At 40.0% G+C, this 24,920-nt stretch overlaps 1 protein-coding gene across 1 annotated transcript in view; it reads left to right on the top strand.

Moving 5' to 3' along the window:
* The window catches only part of cdkal1 (CDK5 regulatory subunit associated protein 1-like 1), a 238,762-nt gene that overhangs the window by 180,344 nt on the left and 33,498 nt on the right, over nucleotides 1-24,920 (top strand). The window contains exon 12 of the mRNA XM_085802473.1: nucleotides 5,673-5,735. Within this exon, the coding sequence (XP_085658599.1) occupies nucleotides 5,673-5,735 (63 nt within the window). The remainder of the gene's footprint in view (nucleotides 1-5,672; nucleotides 5,736-24,920) is intronic.

Genomic DNA, 24,920 nt, shown 5'->3' with positions numbered 1-24,920 from the left:
AAGAGTTGAGAAGGAGCAGCTGCAGAGTGATAGAAAAAAAGTGATAGAGAAGAAGATTAGCTGTTCTAGTTGGACAGTGTTTTTAATTTCCCCAGGTTGTAATTGGTTAAGAACTCCATTACCCAAGAGGCACCAGTGCAGCAGCTGTCAAAGTGAAACAGCTGGCCAGCCACTAGTAGCTCCATCATCTAGCTTCACTATAATTTATCCACGCCTGGGCACACACACAAACACAGGCATAGACACACACAGAGACACAAGCATCCATGCTTTTCTCCCTCTCATTGTCTCAAATGCAGACACTTGCTCTCTCAACCACATATCAGGGGAGATAATAATGCTTGACTAAAGGCAGTCTAACAGGTATTAAGGCTGAGTTAATGGTTAAGTTGCTGTCTGGGACCAGGTAGGTCTGCACTTGATTAATGAGGGCCTGGTCTACTAATAATGGAAGGGGTAACACATTGCATTTTAATGATCACAGTTTTTGCTCGCCACATCCAAGCACATTATTTACTTGAATATGTCATCGGTGTGCTGTTCATTCTACTGTTTAACTAGCGGTAGGGCCTGGCAGCAAGTATATTCCACAGGGTGTAGGTATTAAAATCTCTAACACACACTTACATGAACAGATTTGATCAAAGAGGAACTTTACTGATCCCTGATGGGAAATGTACTTGATGCTGTAGAAAGATAATACATAATACAGTAGGTGATCATACAAAATGTTTACCATTTGGACACCTTGCCGTGAAATCCTTAAAAAAATAAAAAATAAAAACATCCCCCCCAAAAAAAAGAAAAAAGAAAATGACATGCACTAACTAATATATTTTCAAAATCTTAAAAAAGGTTGTTTCATGAAATTATCTCTCAATTTCATTCAATCAACTAGATGTATTTTTTAACAAGAGTTGGTGTTCAGTTGGTGAGACAATGACAGTGGCCATTATATGTAACTAGTTTACTGACATGAATATTGGTCAATGACATAGTCTCTTCTGATGCAACATGATTACATTCAAAGACACATGAAAGGCATTTTGTTAGTGCTGGGTGAACATAGTTGTCATATCTCTGTGTCCATTCGCAACAGATTTGAACATACATGAAGTTAATAAGTAAGCAAAATCCTATGTCTTTCTCTCTCTGTCTCTGTTAACAATTTAAACTGGAAGTCTTGTCTTCACCTTAGTTAACAGAAGATGCAGTGGATCTGACAAGTTAACGTAATGTACAGTAGCTGTGGAACACGTTATGTATATACTGTAGTGACCTCTGTAGAGAAACAAAGGTCATACAAATTCAGATCGAGTGTGACCAGACTCATCATGATGCTTTAGGAAGTGTTAATCCTTTGGACACAAAGACAGAGGCACACTCATATTATGCCTAAGGTTTTTCTTTGAGTAATGTACATGTAACACACATAGACACACATACACATGCCCTGGGTGAGATCTCTATAGCACTGACATCTGTCTGCCATTAGGGGAAGACAAATGGGAACATACTGGTGGGCCGGAAGCTCATACAATACCAGCTAGGGCAAGATCACTGTTACCTTGCCCCACAACATACTCACACATGGGCATACTGACACACACACACACACACACACACAATCACACACACACACACACAATCACACACACACACACACACACACAATCACACACAAAACACAATGGACCCCACAGGTATAAAGGACTCACATTTCCCATGAATGTAGTAAAAACAAACACACACACATGCCTCTTTGAGATGGACACTGAACCAAGCGTTAGTGTTGACTGTGTTGGTATGCACGTATGGTATATTTGTCTTTCTTTTTCTCACCACTCTTTCATACTTTTGACTGAAATATTACTTTTAAAAAGTGCCCACTCTTGCAACAATTATCTCCTAGTCAGGGTAATTGCTCTATAGAATTGAACATCTTGCCTCAGAGCTTCCTGTCTTGTGTAGATATTTGCATAAAATAGTTCTATGGTTAAGTGTGTAAGTTTCTGTCCATGCGCCTCTGTCTACACCGGTCCTGTGTGTATTTGGAGGCTGTGTACGAGTACAAGTGTATACATCCATGTAATGTCACTTCCCCTTAGACGCCGCATTCGTCTCTGGCGGCAACAACAGATGGACGTCATTGTAACTACCATCGTTCATCATCACCACGTTGACAGGTCCACAGACACACACGCACACAGTGGCTTTGCACTTGCTGGGCTGTCACTAACACAACCTCAACGGCATGCTAGATTAACTTCTCTGGTTGATGGACCACACACACAAGCAAGCAAACACATACACACACTCCTGTACACAGACACATTAATGCAGCTCTTAAAATTAAAGATACAATAGAATAGGGAAGGTGACACTGAGTGGACTACCAGAACCTTTGACATTTAACAGAGCGGCCATAGCTTGTGAAACTACTGCACTGTCTTCAATATAGATTAGAAGCAAGCTCTGGTTTGTTCACACAAGTGAACGCTTTCATTGATTGCTGATTTCTTTTTTTTAAGTATTTTTGGGGGGTTTATGCCTTTTAATTGATAGAATAGTCAGAGAGAGACAGGAAAGACAGAGAGGGGTAATGACATGCAGCAAAGGGCCACCTGGGGATTTGAACCAGCAAGGACTATAGCCTCTGTATATGGGGCGCCTGCTCAACCCAGTGAGCCTTACGACGCCCCGATTGTTTTTTGATTTCTATACTGTTATACGACTATACTGGTATCGTGCGCACAATGTTGGACACTCTTACAGAGAATGTGTTTTCTGTTTCAACTTCTTGGTTCATGCAGTGAAGTTTTCACATCTCCACCTCATAAGTGCAGGACTGCCGCTAGTGGCTATACTTTATAGTTCCCCAGGTGCAACTCAGGGTGTAGTTTTTGCTCAAAGGCACCCAGACAGCAGGTGTTGTTGGATAATGAGGATGTTCGCTCTTTCAACATCTTTTTTTTTTCACACTAGTCTAGGGATTTTAAACTGAGGATCTCACTATCACAAATGTCTCTACCTCTTCCTCTTAGCTCTCGCTTTAGAAAACTACACTACTCAAGGATTACAAGTGGTTTCCCCCTTTTTAAGACCTGTTACAGAAGGAGATTAGGAGTTAATCTACAGGTTGCTTTCTCTCACCATTTTATATCTTATATACACTAGTTGTGTTTTCTGTCTTCTATTGATTCTCTCTTTAAGTTGTCTCATTTCCTTGCGTTTGTATTCGGCATTGTTTCACACCTTTTTTGTTTATGGTATGTTTGTGTGAGTCATTGAGCATGTTTTGATAGTTGTGCCTGTGGTGTGTATTTTTTACAGGAATGCATGTGAGTCTGTGTGTGTGCTATTGAACTGGATAAATTCTGTTGGGACCCCATTGGGGAGATGAGAAATCCTTACCTGCAGTTACATTTTTTTTTTTTTTTACAATCCCACAAAAACAGATTTGTGGGCACCCATCTTTGACCGTACCCTTAGATATCACAAACAAATGCCTACCGGTAATCTAATTCCAACCTAGCCCATGCAACCAAGACCTAAGACTAAAACAGCTAGTCAAACTTGTGGGGTCCAGCTCTTTGGCTCTCAGACACCACAAGTCTAGTGGGCTCGTGTTTTTTTTTTTTCTTCAGACCCCACAAATGTAGTAAACCAAGCCCACACACACACTCGCATACAGTTGAGCATCACTGAATAGGGAATGATGGTGAGAGCGATGAAGGGAGGGCATGAAGAGAGAGAATGGTGTTGAGAAGCAATGATTAGAGGTTTGCTCTCACCTGAGGTGCTCCAGGCAGAGGGAAAGTGAGAATGAGAGATTGTAGAGGGACAGACTTATAGGGGGGAGGATGGGTAAGAGAGAGGAGACAGAGTGATTAGTATGAGTTTTCCCTCACTGAAGAAAAACACAGGGATCGAGGGAGAGGGGAAGCATTGAGGGATATGTGGAAAGCCAAAGAAAACAAAAGAAAACGGGATTTGGCGATGGTGGAGAGCCCTTTGGCAGAGAGAGCGAGAAGGACTCAGGATGGTAGATGGACAGGGCCAGTGATTACAGGATTGCAAAGAGCCCTGGGTGAGCACAGAATGAGTAAGAGAAAGGTAGATATAGAGGAAGGGGAAGCAAAAGAAGATAGGAGATGCAGTGATGAAATGAACAGAGAGAAGGGTATGAGAGGTTCAATGATGAAAGGATGAGCCTCACTAGAGGCAGAGGAAGACAGAGATAGTCAAACCGGTAGTTGGCCGAGGGCAAAGAGTACAATGGCCACCTCTAAACACTTCAACCCTGCTACTTTCACCTTCCTTCCAGTTCCCTCCAGTTTTTTTGTTTTCTTGCCATGTCTTTTTTTTCTACAACTCACTGTTGCGTGCTAACTTTGAACCTTGGTCCATCTTTATAAACTTCACCATACATATTAATAGATTGTGCTTTCCCCCTTCTCTGCATCCTCTCTTTGCACCATCCTCAAGCTTTCTTCCTCTGTCCTGAAGCAGTGTCTGTCATGCTATAATGATGCCTGTGTGTGATAGCAGAATGACTAGGTTGTCTGCACCATATGCACGAATCTGGCCTAAGGGCATTGAATCCAGCCCTTTACATACTAACAGTGAAAAAGACAGAGGCAGGTTAGAGGAGAGAGAATGGCAATGAATGCATACTCCCTTTAGCTACCGTAGCATATACATATATCCTTCCCCCTTAGCCAGACATGGCCTAATCAGCGAGCTAATTAGCGCTCTTTGTAACTGCGTCGGCTCCATGTAACTGATTGCATTAACAACTGCCACACATCAAACAGTCATGTCTCACGCTTGTGCATCTCATTATACATTAAGGACATGCAAGGTTAAGGCCAGACTTTGAGCTGGAATAAAATGAGAAATATTTTCTGCCCCAGCTGGTGGGCAAATAAATTTTTTCCCCCGTCTGTTCATTCTATATTTTATAGGCTTAATGAATTACTGTGGGCATTGTTCGCAGCCATGGTAATTCCTTCCTTCTGTTTAAGTGATCCAATAAGTTAACATGAGTGAAGATGAACTGTATGTCCATATTCATAGCATATGTCATCTTTTGTTATCTGTGAGACAAGCAAAAGAGGAAACGAAAGTGTGTGGAAAAGTAAAAGAAAAATGTGCATAATGTGCAAAGTATTTCAGCAAATATTTTATACTTATAACTTAAGTGCATGAATATAACAACTGACAGGTGATTCATTTGTCTCCACTTGAATACAACTGCCTAGAAGTAGAGCATGGTGTAGATATAATATGTTGTTTTAAAAACTAAGTTTACAGATCCACAGGGTCCAGGCAAGCCTAATGAGTGAAATAAGGAAAAGGATGGATGGAGAATGTCCTGTTGTTGTTGTTGTTGTTATCTTAGGCAAACTGAAGATTTAAATTTGTTTATTTGGATCTTTTAGTTTTTCTTTCTTTGGAGTGGAAAAAGACGCAAACAAGATCATGAATCAATGAGGGACAAAACAACATGATTCGACAATTAGTCGACTAAAGGCAAAATCTGACGAATCAGATTTGACTATGAACATTCTTAGTCAAGGTATTTTTAGCTGTGTTTTACATACATACTCTATGGATGGCTTTTAAACCTTTATTTTTTTCTGTGTTTCTTTCATTCTTTGTCTTTACAGAAAAAGCAGAGGACTAAAGAGCTGTCACAACTCTTCCACTCTTACAATCCCTACGACCACGAGGTAAGACATCTCTCACTGATTTCCCTGTTTTGCATTTCTTTCTGTTTTACCTTCTGACTCAGTTTTCCTCTTAGAATAAGGGTTTTTGATTTTTTTATTGCAGTACAGTGAATTATTTCATCAGCCTATTTCATAATGGCAAGAACACTTAATGTTCAGCCTCATTCACCTCAAAACGGGAAGCTTTCACTTGACATCAAAAGTAGTTTCTCTTTATGGCTCTGATGAGTTAGTTGTCTCCTCTAGATGAACGCCTCTTGTCAGCTATCTAGTGGATGAGGACAGCTCAAGTGATCCTGATTACATTGTGAGTGTGTGTGTGTGTCTGTATGTACTGTATGCGTATATGAGAAAGTGAGAGAGAAGGAGAGAGAGAGAGAGATTGAATTCTGAAGTCAGAGATAAATCTCCTCAACTGTGTGTGCGTGTATATACTCAAACTATATGTGTGTGAGTGTGTATATGGTCCCATACATTATGAGGTTAATGTCGGACACCACACTGAAGTTGCTTCTCTTCAGGCATGCTTATGATAATGAGATCCTTGTGACAACTGTGTGCATGTGTGTGTGAGAGTGTGTTTATTTGAGTTCTTACATTAAGATGTCCTTCTGAAACTGACAACCCCATGACAACATCTGTCACCATGTTTTTCTGCTGTCATGATGTTAGACCGTTGGTAGCGTAGTGAATATGGTTAACATGTTGGTCAAAGCATTTTTAGCTGATGTCACACTGTCATTTAAGAAAGCTTTAGCTCAGCCAAGTGTGACTTTATACCTCTCGAGCAGTTTGTACCTGTGTTGCAGTTGTTAAATGTTCCACATTAATTAAAAGGATATGGGGGAGATCACGTTTTCACTGTGGCAGGCATGGGTCTTTGCCTCCCACACACTCAAACACACACACTCACAGAGCTACACTAATCATAGTACATAAGGAACACACATTGCATGTAAGTGAATGGAGAAGCACACCTAACACAAACAGGGAATGTAAATTGAGCAAAGTTATCAGAGAATATCTTAATAATAAACACGTCTGCATCTAAATTAGACACTTAGTATTTGTGAACATGCTCTCTGCTCAAGTAAGATTCCCACAGGAATTGAGGCGCACACACCTGCTGTGCTGAGCTGCTCCATCTTAAAGATGCCACTGAACACTTCATTCTTTTGTGTCTTTTTGATCTCACTGCTTTGAATGTTTTTTTGTTAACATGTTGATCCATTAAAGTTGAGTTTTTTGATAGAGCTGAATAATTTCCCTTCAAATGTCAGGTTTTCCAATCAAGCCATGTCTGTTTCCAATTATGCTGCCCCATTAAACACCACTACCAAAAACCTTGAAGGACAGACACAAAGAGACGACTAAAATAGGATTTTCATTGCAAGTTGTGAAGTGACACAAACTGTATCAGTTTCTACCTTCAGCGAAACTGTCTCTCTGCATGCATGTTTCTTGGGTATATTGAGTTTTTCATTTTCAGTGAGCAGATTTTGTGTCAAGTACCACTCTAAACGTACTGTATTGTCTCACCAGTTATTAGACCTCTTAATCCGGTCTGAGCCACTGCGTAGCTTCGTCTTCAGGGACAAAGCCTCTGTCCACTCCAAAGTTAGGGCTAAGGATGAAACATGGCTGCAGTCACAGCCCCCAGACCCCCTGAAGACCTCTAAAAAATGTGCTGTTGTTTCAGATTTCTACATTTATTTTTAGTTTTTGCATTTATAAAGGACAAATAAATTGCTACTGTTAAATATGATTACTCTGCGCTGGTATGCCACATTTGTTACCGCTATATAATCTCATGTTTTCCATCCCCAGTCGAGTAAAATATCAACTAACTTATCGATAACCTTCCCTATGTCACTATATTTTCATCATAAAATGTGTCAAAACTAATCCTGTCATATTATATGGCATCTGATAGTCCTCATACATAAATATTTTTAACATGTTAAGCAACTGTCTTGTAAATCTTCCATGCAGCTCAGCTTACAGCCATCTTTCCCTCGGTCTTATTCCTTTTCCATAGATTGTGTAGACGTACAAATAAATCCCCTTGCGTTACAAAGCCAGATAGCCGTGAGATATGATTTAATGATAATAAATCTAATGTCAAGCATGCTTCCTCCCAGATCAACCACGGTTCCGCCTGTCCTTGCCCATGTCCATACAGCGTGGAAATGTTGAGGCAAAATAGCTTGTATTAAGCCTGTATTGCCGTTAGATAGAAATAAATGAAGTCTGATAATGTCCCTCATTTTACATTAAATTCCCCTGGGTGTCTGGCCTTTCAGCTTACGGTTTATGTAAGGATATTATGTGTTTACCAACACATCAGTGTGTGTGTGTGAGGGAGAGAGATAGATAAAGAGGGAGGGAGAGATGGAGAGAGCACACAGATTTAGAGGGAAGGGAGACGTCGGTGTCTTTACAGCCATTATTGTTAATACACATCTTCCTATAGGTATAAAAAGGTCATTAATAAAGACTGAGATGGGGGTGGGGGATGTTGGGTTAGTGAGGCTTTATTATTCCATAGCTCCAGGCTCCCCACCAAATGAAACAATGTTTTTAAATGAACTAATTGTTGTTTTTGTACCAAGCTTGTTCCTTAATCTCCCGTGGCTAACTCAGAATCACAATTGGGGAAAATGGCTAGTTAAACGCGAGCGCAAATGGGCTGTCAATGAGAACAAATACTAGTTTCTTTTTTCTTTGTTTGTTTAATTTCCCTTTGTCTCTTCCTTTATTTTTTAAAATTTATTCTGCCATTCTTTCTCTGTCCTTCTTTTCCTTCACTTTGCCTCATACGTAAGATAATTGTTATGCGTCTTGAGTTTGATGTTTTTTGGGTACATATACATCGAGACAATTTGTCTGGTGTATTTTTAAGAGACAGTAGTGTGTGTCTGTGTGCGTGTGTGTGTTTGTGATGATTAATGTGAAGTATCCTATAGCCAGATGGTGCTGAACAAGGCCCATCCATCAGCAATGAAAAGACCAGTGGGCAGAAAGCTGGCAGAGCACTTTGTCTAGGGCCAGTGCCCTGCACCGGACGCACAACCAGACACACTACACACTACACACACACACACTCACACCCTACAGCCCTGACTGCGAAACCCACTGAGCCATGTTTTAGCCTTTTGTTTTGAATACAGGTTCTTTGCTGCCTGGGTCCCACATGAGTGGTGGTGCCTCACCCTTGAAAACAAATCTGGTTCAGTCTTAAACTGGACATGTCTGCAACCCGTTCTAGTCCCAAGACACAGTTTAAAGGTCACATTGTTGGATTTTATAGCGTTGTCTTGCATGATTTGTGTTCCTATGAGTTTCTGCTTAAGAAAGCATGATCTGTTCTGTTAACCAGAGCAGGCACAGGTCTGAACATTGTAGCAGGAACACACATTAAAAAAAAGAGCTGGTAAGCAGCATTGTGACACTACTTGCAGTTTTTACAGTTCCACTTATCTTCACCTGAACTCAGACACATTTTGATCACAGCTGAGTTTTAAATTGTTAGCAGGGAGTTGCTTCTCTTAAATTGTGTGATTTTAAGCTGGTAACTCTAAAGTATATATCCTGCTTAGCTCGTCTAGGCCTGCACTGTGCTTGTTGTTCAGTTTACACCATCATCAATGAGATAGTCGGGGGTGATACACACTGCAACTGGCATGCTTGTCTTGTTATTGTTTGTCTAGACTGACCACATTTCATTCCCCTGCAACACACACACACACACACACACACACACACACACACACACACACACACACACACACACACACACACACACACACACACACACACACACACACACACACACACACACAGACTTTTCTTCCTTTGCAGCAGCACAGTGTCATCTGGTGTAAAGTTTTGCTCCCCGAAGGGTTTGCCCTTCCAGGTTAGGGTTGTGAAACTCTCATCATGCTTAAGTCAATCTCAGCAAACTCAATGTGTGTGTGTCCACACACTCAGCTGTTTCTGGCAGAGCTAACAAAGCCTTTCTCCCCTCTCACCCCACACTGTCATATTCTCCTGAGAACACACACACGCGGACACACACACGCACTCTCCATGCTGTGTTTATAGGCCTGAATGACAGGGGTGACAGTTTTCCCTGCGGCAAGAGAGGAGGGACAAGCTGTCAACATGGCCCGTTGCATCTGCCCAACCATACAAGACGGAGAGAGAGAGAGGAAGAGAGTGAGCAAAACAGAAAGAGGGAGGACTGAAAGAGGGAGGGAGGTAGAGGTGGCTAAATGAAAGGCTCGTAATGAAAGAGTTTGCAGAAAATAAAACACTTAATTACACTCAATAAACTTTCCCCCTTCAGTTATTCAGAACTCCCAGTTGGCTGCATAGAAGTTGACATAATTATCATTTAAAGAAAATGAAAAAAATGTTAATTAGTCTTACAATTCTCTCTCTCCCCAACAGATCTTTTTTTCATATTTTCTACACGTTGTTAAACTGAACAGTTAGTATTCTTTTTTTTCCCTTTTGGCATTTTTAATTACTTTTATTTTGTTAAATTAGTTTTTTTTTTAAACTGCTGCTGTTTTGCATTGTTGTGAAAAGCTAACCTCCATCTTTGTCAAACTTGACATTTGTTTGCGACTCTTTTTTCTCTCCTTGTCGGTTAATTAACTGGCTATTCAGGGCAAGAAGAGGAGGGTGTGGAGGGAGGAGAGAAAAAGACAGAAATATTAGTTATGGCCATTCATTTTCTTGCCATGTCGTCTTAACTTGTCTCTCCACCAATCTGATTGTTTCTCTCTATTCTGTGGCCATTTCCTTTCTTTTGCTGTCTGTGTCCAGGTTATTAATGACTAGAACAGGTCAACATGTTAAATTATATAGATTTAAGGCTTTAAAGCTATTGAAAGTCTTCAGTTTTGTCAGTTGAGCTCTTTTGTCACAAACATACAAAAACAGTTGATTATGTTTCCATTATTTTAATACTGGTCCATCTCTAATCTGCTAATTAATATGTTCATTCTGGACATTTATTTCTGATGTATTCTTGGGTTTAAAAATCATTTATTCCCCTGTTGGTCTGTCACAACGTGGCTCAGCTCTTTTCTTTTTGCAGTTTGTTATGGCCCGATTTATGATGTGATTGATGTATCACATACTCCATAAAAGGAAATCGAAGGACAGTAGGAAGTATCTCCCTGCTTGAGACTATCGTGTAACTTTCATTACCTCCTGATTAGCTAACAGTATCCTGATAGTATGAGCTGAGTGGTGAGTGCCACACAAACTTACTTAACACACACACCTTCCTCCTGTGCATCTCCATTAGTTCTAGACACAGGGTTTACTAATGATTTCCCATATCCTGTATACCCAACACACACATGCTGTGCGCCTGCCCCTGACAATTGTGTCCCCTCTCTCATCTGATATCAGTTTGATGCTGCACACACAGGTGCCAGCTGGTGTTCAGGGCCCTAATCGATTTTCCTGAGGACCAAGTGCTCCTTAAACCTGTAGAGACAGCACATACCTGCTTCTTTCTCTCTTGTCAATCTTGTCATCATTTGTCGTGCCATGCTGCGACCATACTGCATGTTGTTTTGGCATCTGTTTTGACACTTGATCCCTAGCTGTTGTGTAATAATGTGTGTGAGTGTTGTTGCAAGCGTGTGTTTAGACTAATTAGACTAACTTTAATGAGCTGTATGTGACATTTTTTCTTGGGTATTTTAATTAAAAGTAGCTCTGCTACCTGAAGCGTACTAGATGGCTGTTCAGACCTTTTGATGAAAAAACAGACTATAATGAGGGGTTGTAAATGGGTTGTCTGTCTGTGTAGGTTCGCTACAATCCAGGTCATAGTTGTTGTTAAATGCTACAAGACACCTGGACTTCTCAGTTTGTGAAAATGTTTTGCCTCTCATCTGAAAGGCCTGTTTAGTTCTAAAAAAAACGGATGTGGGAGGTATTTAACCCTTTGGGGTGGTCCTTAGGTTAACATGTGGGTCATTAGGGTCACCTGAGCCAAGGTGTGACTCAGTGGATGATAAGTCAAGGTGATTGAACGTTAATTCATCATCTCTCTTAGTGAACAGGATAGTGTCAATGAAGGAAGGGTTTATTTATACAGCCCTGTTGTATTAGGCTGCATTAGTTTTAGTTAGCTGTTCCCGATGAACTGACAACTGAGTGTATGTGTGTACACTGATATTCCACCCACATCACAATCCTACTTGCCAAACACATGCTTTTCTTCCGCTACTGTACAGTAGAGAATTATAGCCATGTATACATGCTCTCAATCTGTCAAGGTTACACAACAGGGACTTACACAGAACATACACATGGTCCCACAAAACTACAAACACGCATGTGAGTCGCCATAATTATTTAGTGTATTCGATGCCAAACAAACATCCGCCTTTGAAATATTCCCAAGTTCTTTTTTTTCTAATTTATGCATCACTACACTATAGATACATTTCATTAGATGTAAAGACACACAGAAACGGTATTCAGCTCTTGCCAAACATGGCACCCTGCAACTGAGAGGGTGGTTTGGTACTTTTGTTTTCAAGTCAGACATGTGAAAGGCTCGAACCAGGAGGGATTTTCAAACCTGCCCATCCTCAAAGTTACGTATCTGCTTTACTTTTTTCTGTAGATTCTGTTTGCATAGTTCTACAGAAATCAGTGTGATGTATATCAGGAAATTTTGTCATGCACAGCCAAGAACATGAACTCATCATGGTTACCCAGAAAATCCAACTGCTGCTGCTCCTGTCAGTGACACACTTGACATTTAAACTTGTTTGCACAGTTTTCTCCGTTGATTAAAGTGTAGCCTATCTCTAATGCCCTACATTGTTTACCATCAACTTTTCTTTCTTTTTTTAACCTTTAGCCATTACACATTAGCAAGATGCTGCCTTCACTGGTTCTGGCCATAGTTTCACAAGGCCAATGGTCACATTGACTCTATGTATCTCAACCATATGGCAGTTGTTAGGATGTTGTATTTGACTGAATGTCAACTGAGCACATTGAGGTCATATGCTCCAGCAAGCCCAGTACTGTATGATTTCTCATAATGAACCCACGTGAAAGTAGGGCCAACATGTCCTGCAGTTACACTAAATGAGTACCTTACAGTATAAGTAAGTAAGTACAAGTATATTTTTTGGCTTTTTTTTTTTATGCCTTCATTTGATAGCCATAGTAGAGATAGACAGGAAAGGGGGAGGCAGAGAGAGGGGGAATGACATGCAGGAAAGGTCTGCCCGACGCGGGATTCGAACCGGAGATGCCTGCGTTGAGGACTGTAGCCTCTACATGGGGCGGGCCGCCTTAACCACTGCGCCACGCACCGCCCCGAGTACCTTACAGTTAATATTAGAGATGAATATTATATGGATTGCAGCAAAGGATTCATGTAACGATCACAGCTGACATACACTGAACGTTGTGTCAATGCCCTGAAATGGGTTAACTGTACTGTTTACACAGAACAACACACAAACACACACTTACGTAAGGGATAATGTATAGTTCGGAGGTTGTTATGGAGAAATAAACCCCGACAGGTTGTATGGAACCCCGACGCGAAGCGGAGGGGTTTCATACAACCTGAAGGGGTTTATTTCTCCATAACAACCGACCAACTATACATTATCCCGCTTAGAACACGGCCTACAACTAAATCATTCAATAATGTAACACAAAATAATGATAAAAAGAGATTTTATTCATGTAAAATAAGACCGTTGCTCGGGACGCCGCTCTGACCAGCGCAGCACAGAACAGAGAAACTATGCAGGATATTTACTTTATGTTTCATTTTTACCGTCATTAAATAGCTTCGGACTAATAGTGATGTCAGATAAACGACTTGTAACCTGTTACAGGGAGAGTGGAGGCTCCTAAGTTATTTCCACATCGTGGCTGAAAAGTAAACTTGCATCAGAACTTCTGACTGTGTCACAGCTCCTCTCCTCTCTGTAGCTCCGCGACACAAACGCACCCCATAATCTCTTGTTTATGACAGATGGACTACACAAAATACACGTAACGTGTATACTTTGATAAACTTTTCTTAAGTTACTGTCATACTGTACATGAGATTTACGCTGCAGTTCAAAGTCTCCTTAAAAGTTCAGTATTGTTGGAAAAAATGTGCTCTACATACAAAGTGCATGTACACAAATAGATGTTCATTTTGGTAGACTAAACAATGTCTTCAACTGGTTTTAAATGTGGAACAACAACATAACTATTGTGTGCTTAAAAGGGTAAAACATAGATAAAGGTAAAAGTCAGAATATGGTAGTATTGAGAAGAAGTAACATGCTTAACAAGTACTGTATGTGCCACAGCACTGCAAAATCCTCTCCAGCTTTCTGTGGTAAGGATGGCTGAAGTGTAAACTATGCATTGGTTTAAAATGTTTTTAGATCTTTTTCTACAGTCTTATCCTTGTCTGCACCCATAGGAGAGAAGAAAGTGTAGAGCCAACAGTTTTCTGAGGTGTTGCCAAGTTTTTCTAAATTAATGAGCTACTATTTGCGATGCAATTATGACACAACAAATGCTGAACCTTAAGAAAACAAAACCAACTGAGCAGAGTTGCTATTTGGGTCAGAGGCAGATGCTCCTGGGGAACTTATAAGACTTATATTGTGTTACTCTCTTTTATCCCTACATTGTAAGTCTCAGCGTGTTTTCGAACAAGTAGAAAGCACAGCGATACACTGACAGAAACAGCCATTTAACCTAGTCACAATGATGAAGGTGGCTGCTGTCGACTGAATCTCTCTATTTGCCTTTCATAGTCCCAAGGTCATGTAGCCAAAAAGGAAAAATAAAAAGGAGATTGTTGGGTATGTCTACTTTGCCAGCTTAAGGAAGTTAAGTTTTACAAGTTCCCTCAGTTGAACTGAATAGAATTGAGAAATGGCTTTTTTGCAATAATTCTTTCAGCTTTTGAAATTAAATTCCAATAAAATATCTGCTCTTTCACACCACATCTTTCTCTTCCTGTTCCTTTCTGCCTCTCCACTCCTCACTCCCCTCTTCCTCGCTCTCTCTCACTCACACTCAGTCTTTCTCAAAGTGACACAGTGTGTGCTGTAATAGCTTGTTGATTGCTTCCATTTGTTGGGCCAAAGGCATCAAGTCTGTGTGTTATTCACACACATCAACACAGACAGGTACACACACTCTCTCACACACACATGCACTCACACACAGCAGTGGGCCGAAGGAAACCATGGTTTGCAGCTACCTCCTTTTAACAGCATGTTATGTGACTGACATCTGAATGTGGGGAGGGAGAGAGAAAGGGGCAGAGAAATGAATTGGGGGGAGGAGGGGTGTATTAGGGCTTGTGTTACTAAATGGTTTCCTAGACAGGACTGTGAATGCTTTCTGATTCAGTCAATAGGCCTCCCATTCAGCTGAGCTCATTTGGAGAGATGTGGGTGTATACCCTCTATATTCTGCACCTGCTGGGCTCACTAAATGGATTCTTTCATTTCTTTAAAGTAAATTAAGGTATATGATATGGTATGTTTTTGCTTTACACATAATTTAAGTTGCAGGAGCAAGGACCGAGGTATAAGTTCCATCGCAGCTTGTATACGGGATGTGTCTTCCTGTATGAATGTGTGTTTTCCATGATTGTTTGAGTTGTTGCAAAGTTTTGACTAAAATTGACCTTTGCTTTGTGTGAGCATGCAAATCTTGGAATATATTTGTTTTTGTGTATTCATGTATGCAGGCTTATCAGCCCTAGTAATTGTGTGTCTGTGCCTGATTGCTTAACATAGCCTGTCATTAGAAATATTAGAAGCCTGATTCAAACTAAACTCACTACAATCTATATGGAAATTCAGATGCATGGTTTCAGGCTACAGGCGAAAGCTGTGGTTAGACTTTGCCCCCCTTTCATCCTGGCTTTCAGCCTGTCTCCCTTGCTTCCATGCTGTTTAGGGATCTCAAATTCATCTTGGTTTCATTCCATGTTTAGTCGAAACAGCCCAACCTACAAAGTAAAGTAGAGATGCTCTTTATTTAGCACATGAGACAAACACAAGACGGGAAGAGGAGGCGTTTCAGCAGGAGAAATCGAGTTATTTTTCGTGTGCGAATACTGTGCGTGTTTTGAGATTGCCCATTGCATTCACCCTTTTCATTTAAATCCCATCTTATCACAGTATCACACATTCACAGCCACACACACTTTGTCAAGACAGAGAACTAACTCAGCCAATCTCGGTAGGATTAATCCACATTGCCTTGATAAATGCAACCTACACCAGTTTCTTTGTTAGCTACTCTAGCGTCTCATTTAACAAGCTGTGAAAAGCTTATCTTCCATTGTAAATTACGTGTTAACACTGTTTGAAATCTTGCATTTACTTATTGATTTTGCTTGGTAGTTGCAGAGCTTTTATCTTGAGTAATGCATGTTTACATGTTACCCACTTGTCTGAAGAAAGTTAAAAGAAATTCCATTATTTTGACACTGATCTTACCTCAACTGACAAAGTTTTACAAAGTTAAAAGTACAATAGTGTAATTTTGCATTCTGTCATTTATGAGACTCTTGGTTTCTCACAGAAGATACAAGTCTAATTTTTACTGAGACAACCTTTCTTAAATGCCACTGACGTTGCCTTAGTTGTTGATCCCTGCGCTGTTGTTTATCCTGAGATAAAGAGGTTTTAGTGCCAGAGTTTGGTCGACCCATCTATCTCTTCATCTGTGTGGGAAACCACCAGAGGCTAATAACATCAGTCTGACTTTTCACTCCACATCTGCCTTCCATCTGTTAAGTCAGCAATCACTAACTAACCACATGCACCCTTGCATGTGCACACACAGCAATCATATTGTCAATATGTGCACATAGTGTGTTTACATTGGTATGTACCAAAGCTGGATGATCTATCCAGAAACTGTCTTTCTGTCTATTGACTTCTGAAAAATGGAAGTTGGACATCTTTATTTTGGTCTTTCATCCAGATTAGTGTGAGCAGGTAATATATATATTTCTGCTTCAAGCACACAAGACAATTGATACAGTTTTTATGATGTCGTAGTTCACTTGAATCTCTTGTGCTTTCTAAAACCTGATTTGTTAACAGTAACCACAAAAAGCCCAGTACATACAGGAGGAAAAGATAAGCGTTGGTTAAGGTCTTATGTAACCATCTTGTTTTGTTTCTTGTGTACATGTAAACATAGTGCTGGATTTGGAGAATACTGAGTTTGTTGTCAGGACATACATGTTTTAAAATGGACAAATACACACGTGCATGCACGCACACTGCACACATGGCCTTGTAAATGAGCTGTGTGTATAGGGCCAAATGTGGGATCACTACTGTAAAGGATTTATTCTCATTATAACTGAGTTACAAAAACTGGGGCACAGCAGGGGGGGAAAGTGATACATAAACTGACTGCAGGCATCGTTTTTGTGTGTCTGCGTTTGTGAGGACAAAGGAATTTTGATTTTAAATGAAGTAGTAAAGAAAAAAGTAGTGACAGCAAATGCGTTTATTGTGCTTTTTAGCCTTGTTCATTTTAGTACGTATGTGTAGTTGTGACAAGGATTATTCCCAATTTGCCATATCCTGATTTCTTTGAGAAACATATGAAGTACAGTATTTGTTTTTATCTATACACAGTTAGCAGAATTTTCCAAAAATCCTGAATCATTGTTTTCAGCCTCATGCTTGGATGTTGTGGGATGAAAATAATTTGTACACAAAGTGGTTCAACATCACGTCACCGTACAGTACTGCAGATATCTGCAGGGCAGAGGCTGCTGCTGGAGTTTTCTTCAAATGGAAAGAAGTATAATTATTTAAAATTGTTCCAGATTTTCCTAACATTGTCAGTGATTAGCAATTATTGACAAATGTTATTTTTTGATCACTATCATGTCAGTTTCATCTTGTGATAGGATCATTGCAGCTGCAACACCTGGCAAGGCAACATGTTATTGTTCCAACCCATGATTACTCAGTAGTCATTACTACATTATTACATGAGCACCCAGTACTCATTGATCAGACTGAACCTACTCCTCAAAGTTTCTGCAGCTTACACTTGTGATGCTATTGGGGTAACAAATTGTGTTCACAAACAGACATGTAGGCACCTGGCAACCTGCAGTTCCTGCTACAGTAGAGAATACATTTTGCCACAATGACAAATACACACACACACATAAACTTATCGGTCTCACAGAAGCTACTTCTCTGCCAGCTAAAATGTTACAAAAAAAAAAGAAAAAGAAAACTTGCATCACTACCAGAGAAGGTCATACTGGTCTGGAAACACACCAATAATACCACTACAGAACTATAAATCTACTTCAGACATCTAATCAATAATCCAGCTCTGTGTGTACACAACGACATTTAGGTGCAAACATAAAACTGCACTCAACCATGCGGCAGCTGAAAATGACAAAATGCTGTCTCTGTTTGGTGACAGAGAAAGTGTGTAAGTTATGAGTTTGAGGGAATTTTGATCATGGCTGCTAACTACATTAACCAGATATTTTAATAAGTTTTTGCAAATATTGTTATTCCACTGTGGGCTTTCCTACTTAAACAGTAATGACCAGCATTTCCCTTGTAGATCCATATATGAAATGTGTCTGAATTTCTGGGAGAAATGTACTGTAATTGTATGAAAGCACAGAAATCCCACCCTTGTTTACAAAACCAAAAAATCAAGATATTTTAAAATAACCACTTTACAGCCTTTATTTGTTGAGATGTTTTCTATTTTTGATGTTTTGATAGCAACAGCTTGTTTTCTTTGCTTGAATTGTTGTTTTGTCGCTCTTATTTTTCTGTTGTAGCACTGTTGTGAGACTGATATCAACAGAGCGGCATCATTACTCACCGCTCTCTCCAAACACCCTGGACAGAATTGTAAAATAAAGGAGAGCGACATTGAAAGATAAAGGTTAAAAAACATAGCTAGAGCTTCCACATGCTGAAGAGGAGAAAGTGAGACAAAAGAGGAAAAACAAACACCTCAGGAAGAAAAAGAAGAAGAATGAACTGAATATTTATGGAATCGGACAAAAAACGAAGAAAACAAAGAGCCTTTTCAACAGCTTTGACACCTATTCACATCTGGGGTCCTCATTTTCATTTTTCTTCATAATCTTTGGTGAAGTCATCCCTCAATGTGTTGCGTATAGATTAGTGTGTTTGCTTGTTGTGCTGAAGGCCTGTTAATTGGGTGTTTGGGGCTAATAAATAGCTGTAATTAACAGGCATCGTTAGATGAGGCAACAATGGAAAAGCTCCAGCAAACCAGCGACAGGAAAACAATAAACTACAATCAGGAAATATTCACCTGGAACTTTTGTTCATCGGTTCATTTAGATTAAACGGGTAGCAAGGTCAATCTCAGTGTTTCCTGTTGAAACTGACTTCTCTACCAGCTAATGGTGTAAGACTAATTAGAGCACTTAAAAGCATCCTAGATTTAAAAATCCACTCGTTCTTGGTGTTTAATTACATCTTATTAATAGTATGGAGTTACATCACTGTGCAGTGCCGTAAATACTCTTTGTGTATCATATGCTTTGGTTTCGTGAAGGTGTCCAACATTTAGTATAGTTTGTATTCAAGATGTAGACAATTGTGTTGTAGCAGCACATGGTGAGAGGAGACACAGAATATATGTTGTGTTAGCAGATGGGCCAATAAATCTTAAGATCATTCTAATGTTCCCCCACTAAAGTCTTCTTCATTTGGCAGTAACCCAGTGAATGCAGCTGATGGCCCATGCACTTTTTTTATCGTGTTTAACAGTCTCTCCCCCTCTCTCTCTATCATGCCCTTGCACTTCTTCTCTCCACACCCACAGAAATCTGTACATATTTTGGTGAAAGACTGTCTGCTCTCTCCGCTGATTGAAGACATAGACTCCCATCTTTACCAGCCGAGACGTTTCTTGCTGTCTCATCTTTTCCTTACTTTTCTCATCTCCCTTTTCTTCCTCCTTAGCTCTTCGTAGAGCCCAGACTTGTTGATGCAAGTTGTAGCCGTTTGAAGTCCTGCCAGTGAAAAAGTGGACTCTAAGCCCATTAGCTAAAGCATCAGGGATTTTCTTTCTTTTGACTACAGCAGCTTACTTTTTCATCTGTGGTTGCATTTAATGCCTCGTAAAAAAGCAAATAAAAAGGTGAATGGGTGCAGGTGAGGCTCAAACATTCGCTTCATGTCTGTTCCTTTGTCACACCCACTTATTTGATGCGTCTTTGTGCACACAAATAGTGCTGTTATAAAGTACAGTATTGTCATTTTATTGCAATATGTAATTGCTGCATGTGTACATATTTTTGATGTTTTGTTTAAGCACAAATTATTGCAGGAATGAGTCACAGTGAATTAGATCAAATCAACACAACTAAAGACCTTGAGATGTGATCTCTTTGATCTCTAATCTTGTAATTTAATTGTCCAGTTGTGCGTATTTGACCAGAACAAGTGGGTTCGGTTTTATCAGCACAAGAATTTGACCCTGTAAATGAATGAATTATTACTGTGATCCATGTATCAGTTTGCAGCAGAAACAGATCATCACCTCTGGAGTTTAAGACACACTGTGAATCTCTGTGGTTTTGACCACTGGGAATAATATTAGTTGGCCTTATCAACATGTAATTTATATTCAAAAGAAGTGGTCGTTGGTCATGTGAGAGGAACCCTGCCCCTTTCCGTAAATGACTGAACGTTCTAATTCATTCCAACAGCAGTTTCCCCCCCCTCAGGTCACAAATCTCAGTCAGTATAGTCATTTCACCAATATTCATATAATTTGTGAAAATCAACTACCAGAAGCATGGCAGACCCACACACCTATTGTAAATTAAAATGAACTGGACTTAGGTTTCTCTCTTTGTCCCTCTATTTCTCTTTCTATCAGTCACACGTACTGTATTTTTTCCATATTCATAAATTAAGTCGGTCTTTCAAAGGAGGGAACAGTGCCCCAAGGGCTCGTCAGACAACCTGATGACATGATGCTTCTGCTGAAAGAAAGAAGGGAGGATCAAATGCTTAATCGCCACCTGTGTGTTTGTGTGCGTTTGTGGGTGTGTGTGTCATAAACTTACTCTCTTATTTGAAGTCTTTTCAAGTGGTATCTCCATAATGTATGGCACACTTGTAAAAAAAAATAATTTGGGAAACTGGGAGAGGTAATACAGAGACAAATATCAAAGCTAATGCACTTGTTCAACTGAGGAGCCTGTGGGGTTGTCTTTGCTGGTGAGCTGAGAGCACACCTGTGCAGTCACAGTGCAGTTTTATTTTATTTTATATATACTGTATATAAAAGATCAGGAATGACTCATCTGCAGATACATTATCATATATTTTTCCCCACAAGACTAGAGAGTAGGGGAAGTCCTTGAACAATAAAAATCAAATCAAATCAAGTGAAGGCTTTACTTTCAGAGGAGTCAGGAAGGTTATGTGTTCTACTAAACATATTTATACACTCACACAAATGTAGGCTACATTATGTGAGTCATGGCAGATTATATAATGTCTTGCTTTAACAGGTTTTCACAAACCCACAATCCCATTGGTAATGGTGGCTCCTTCTTGTGCTCCACTGACCTCCTCTTGACCCAGTCGGTGTGTGTTGTAGCTGTAGCACTGCTGAATCTGTTTGTGTGCTGGTGATTCCCATGGCATTTGGCCTCAATTCCCGTATAAGATTTGCTTTTATGTATACATACAGTATCAGTATAGATTAAGGCAAGGGTGTGTGTGTATCTGTCCATGTTTGTCCTCTGTGTCTCTCTCATACAGTAGACCTCGTGTAGATTTAATGACTCATTTGTCAAGGGGGACAGTGAAGGGAAAGATGTAGAATAAAAAGGAAAAAAGATAAACAGAGGTTACAGCTCTTGATAGAAGCAGGCCTGTATGAAAGGCTGTCATACTGTAGATGGAGAATGACAAAAGATGAAAGAGAGAGAGAGAGAGAGAGAGAGAGAGAGAGGAAGACCAGTTCCAGTCCTCTCTGCTCATGCAGAAGTGATGTGCTGCCTTGAGCGTGATAATTTCCAGGAACTTCAGCATAAACAAATTAACTCAAAGTATCCCTACAGCAAATCTGCAAATGCACTATATGCGCATCTTTTTGTGCGTGTTCCGACCCTCTATGTTTTGGTTTAGTGTGTGACTCAGTTTGTGTATATATGGTGTGTGTATCACTGCTTATGTGCTTGATATGCTTTTGACACAGAGAAATGCCTCTCCATGCACATGTGCACGAGTATTTAGTGCATCTCGACCGCTGTGCTTTGGGGCAGTGTGTGTACAAGTCATTCCAAGGCCACGTTGTTATCACATTGTTTTGAGAATGTTTTTTTTCTTCAGGACAACACATGTGGTGACAACAAGTCCTAAAGCTAGAGCTGAGCTACCAGAGTAATTTATTCCCCTTCAGCAACAACAGTATAGTCTATAGGATATCTCTATGTCCTCTGATAAATGTATAACCCTTTACACATCTGGAACTAGCAGTAAGATAATTCCGACAAGTATAAAGGACACAGGCTGATTACTTACTAACCGTGGGGTAAATTGTCAGTTGTGTTTGCCTTTTGCTATTTGACAGATAATGTAAATGAATGTTATTTGTGGAGGTGCTGGGAGTGCATTGATAACTAGTACTCGAGGCTGTTGCTGAGGATGTGCACCTCATTTCTTTAATGAGTGATATGCAACACTGTGCAGAAATTCCCACTTAATTGATGGATAAGTTGTCTAGCATATAATGGGAAAAATTCTTCAACACGTTGGACTGTATATGATAGACATGTCTTCCTTTTTATTTCTTTTTTCTCTTTGACCCATAATACAGGCATCACACTGCTTTGCTTCAGGTTCTTACAAAGCACAGTGTGTTTTGTACGCTGATTCTCACATTTCTTTTATAGTTCCTTTAAGGCCTAAGAAGTCAAAAGTCCTTCAGTGGCTGGACTAGCTTGCTGAAACATTATGTTATGTGATAGCTTATTTCATGAGTAAATAACATTTTCCATAGTTGTGCATGAAATGCCTCAGGCCTTTATTGAGGACACAAGTTGTTTATGTATCTAATGTACCATATATGAGTGAATAACCTTTGCTCGCAAGTATGGATCGAATTGAGAACAGTGTGGAGGACTTGTGGAGGACACAGGCTAGTTTATTAATTTAATGTAGTATGCAGTAATTCTCACTTGCATTGACCTGTTTATGGGTACATTCCTGTTGACATTAGAGCACAACAGTGTGTGCACATTTAGCTGGCTAGTATATGGAGTTGGCAAAAGTGCCATAGGCTTTTATCGGGTACATACAGTAGACTTGTTTATGTATCAAGTTCACCACAGGCCAGTATGCCAGCTGATGTGTCTTGTCCAGTGCCTGTTAATAGATGTGAAGAGAGGCAAAAATGGATTTGTTCAGACAAGTAAGGTCATGACAGCCTCTCAAGGCGTTATGATTTCATTAATATTGTTTCAAACTGATGGAGCGAATATCAGTCGTGCGCACAGGTTTCAATGTAGAAATTCTAGAGAAATTCACATCTTTCATGCATTAACTTTTCCTGCATGTCAAACTAATCACTGCTTTCCCATAGCATACCCAGCAGGGACATTCCCCACAGTACGTACACCACATGCCTTAGTGTGTCTCTGTCCCCTTGACCCAAACTATATGTACTATATATTATGCCTTCAACTTAGTTAAGTTTTGTTACTGGCTGCTATAGCTACCAGTATTTGCTTGAGAGTCTGTCACTCAGATTGCAAGAAAGCACAGGGAGTAACCAGTTGCATTAAGCACATGCATTGCTTTATACACACCTAATGTGTATTATTCAAAACACTAAGTGAGAATTACTCTGCAGTTGAATGCAATGTTTATCTGTTTCACAAATAATTTCTTCTTTTTGCATCAAAAAGTGCGGTTACAGACACTCAATATTTTAACACATATTTCCTATTGTGTGTTGATAATATTGTACACATACTTATGTGAAGTGTCATTCTGTGCAGTTCATTGTAGGCTGAAAAGTGCTACAGTTTGATCCTATGCTCAAACAGCCTTGATGGATGCAAACTTACTTTTACTTTTGTGCAGTATTGTAGAAATAGGTGGAAATAGGTGCTTATTGATCTGTCATGAAATGCCTAACTGCTGTTGCTGAAATTAGAGAGTTTGTAATGTAAACCAACTTGTACAGTACAGATTTATCAAGCTAATGCTCATGTCTGTGAATTCATGTTGAGGAATGTGATCTTTTTTTAGTTTTTTAGTATTTTTTGTATACTTGTTCATACACGTGTGTATATGGGATTGTGTTAATGAGTACACTAGCTCGAAGCGTCTGCCTTGTGCACAAATTAGCAGAGCCCTCTGTGCCAAACATAGAGGTGTGTGTGTGTGCGTAGAGCCTAATTTCAGATGAACATTACATTCTAATCCTACTCTAGCCACAGCCTAGTGGCTAGTCTCACACACATACACCCACAACAGTGGCCGTTTGATAGCCCTGCCACTCAGCCATATGCCACCCAAGGGCCTGGCATCTGTTGCAGCACAAGCACACAGTAACGAGAGACAACCACAAAAGTAATCACTTTCTCTGTGTTGCACACATGCACATTTGCATACAAGGGCACAGTTCTAAAGAAAAGCACACACTGTGTGAAGCGCTCCCTCTGTACCTGACATTTGAAAAGCTCATTCTCTATATTTAAACAGCATATGTGGATCAACCGGGCTAGGCCTTACATATTGGTCCCTATATCCCCATTTGTTTAGGCAGCAAAGCAGAGCTTAGTCTATGCAAAATCTACCCTGTAAAAAAGCATGCACACATTCAGGGAGGCAAATTCATTGTGAGGGGCATTGCACATAAAGTCAAACAACACACACATACACACACACACACACACCTATTGTACCTCTGAACACATTCAGAGTCACATTCATAGTTGTGTGCACAGAGACACAGACTGGTATAATGCATGTTTGAATAATGTTGAAGGCATTTAGACCAGCCCCTCATTTGCACGGCCTGCCAATGTGACCCGCTGCATCATCTACAGGCCACTTGCAGTTAGATATGAATTCAGTATTGTATCTA

This window comes from Trachurus japonicus, chromosome 16 (genome assembly GCF_045865225.1).
Source record: "Trachurus japonicus isolate A0001 chromosome 16, Traja_1.0".
Taxonomy (NCBI): Eukaryota; Metazoa; Chordata; class Actinopteri; order Carangiformes; family Carangidae; genus Trachurus; species Trachurus japonicus.
Note: the sequence above shows the minus strand (reverse complement) of the source record. Positions and strands in the feature narration are given on the sequence as shown.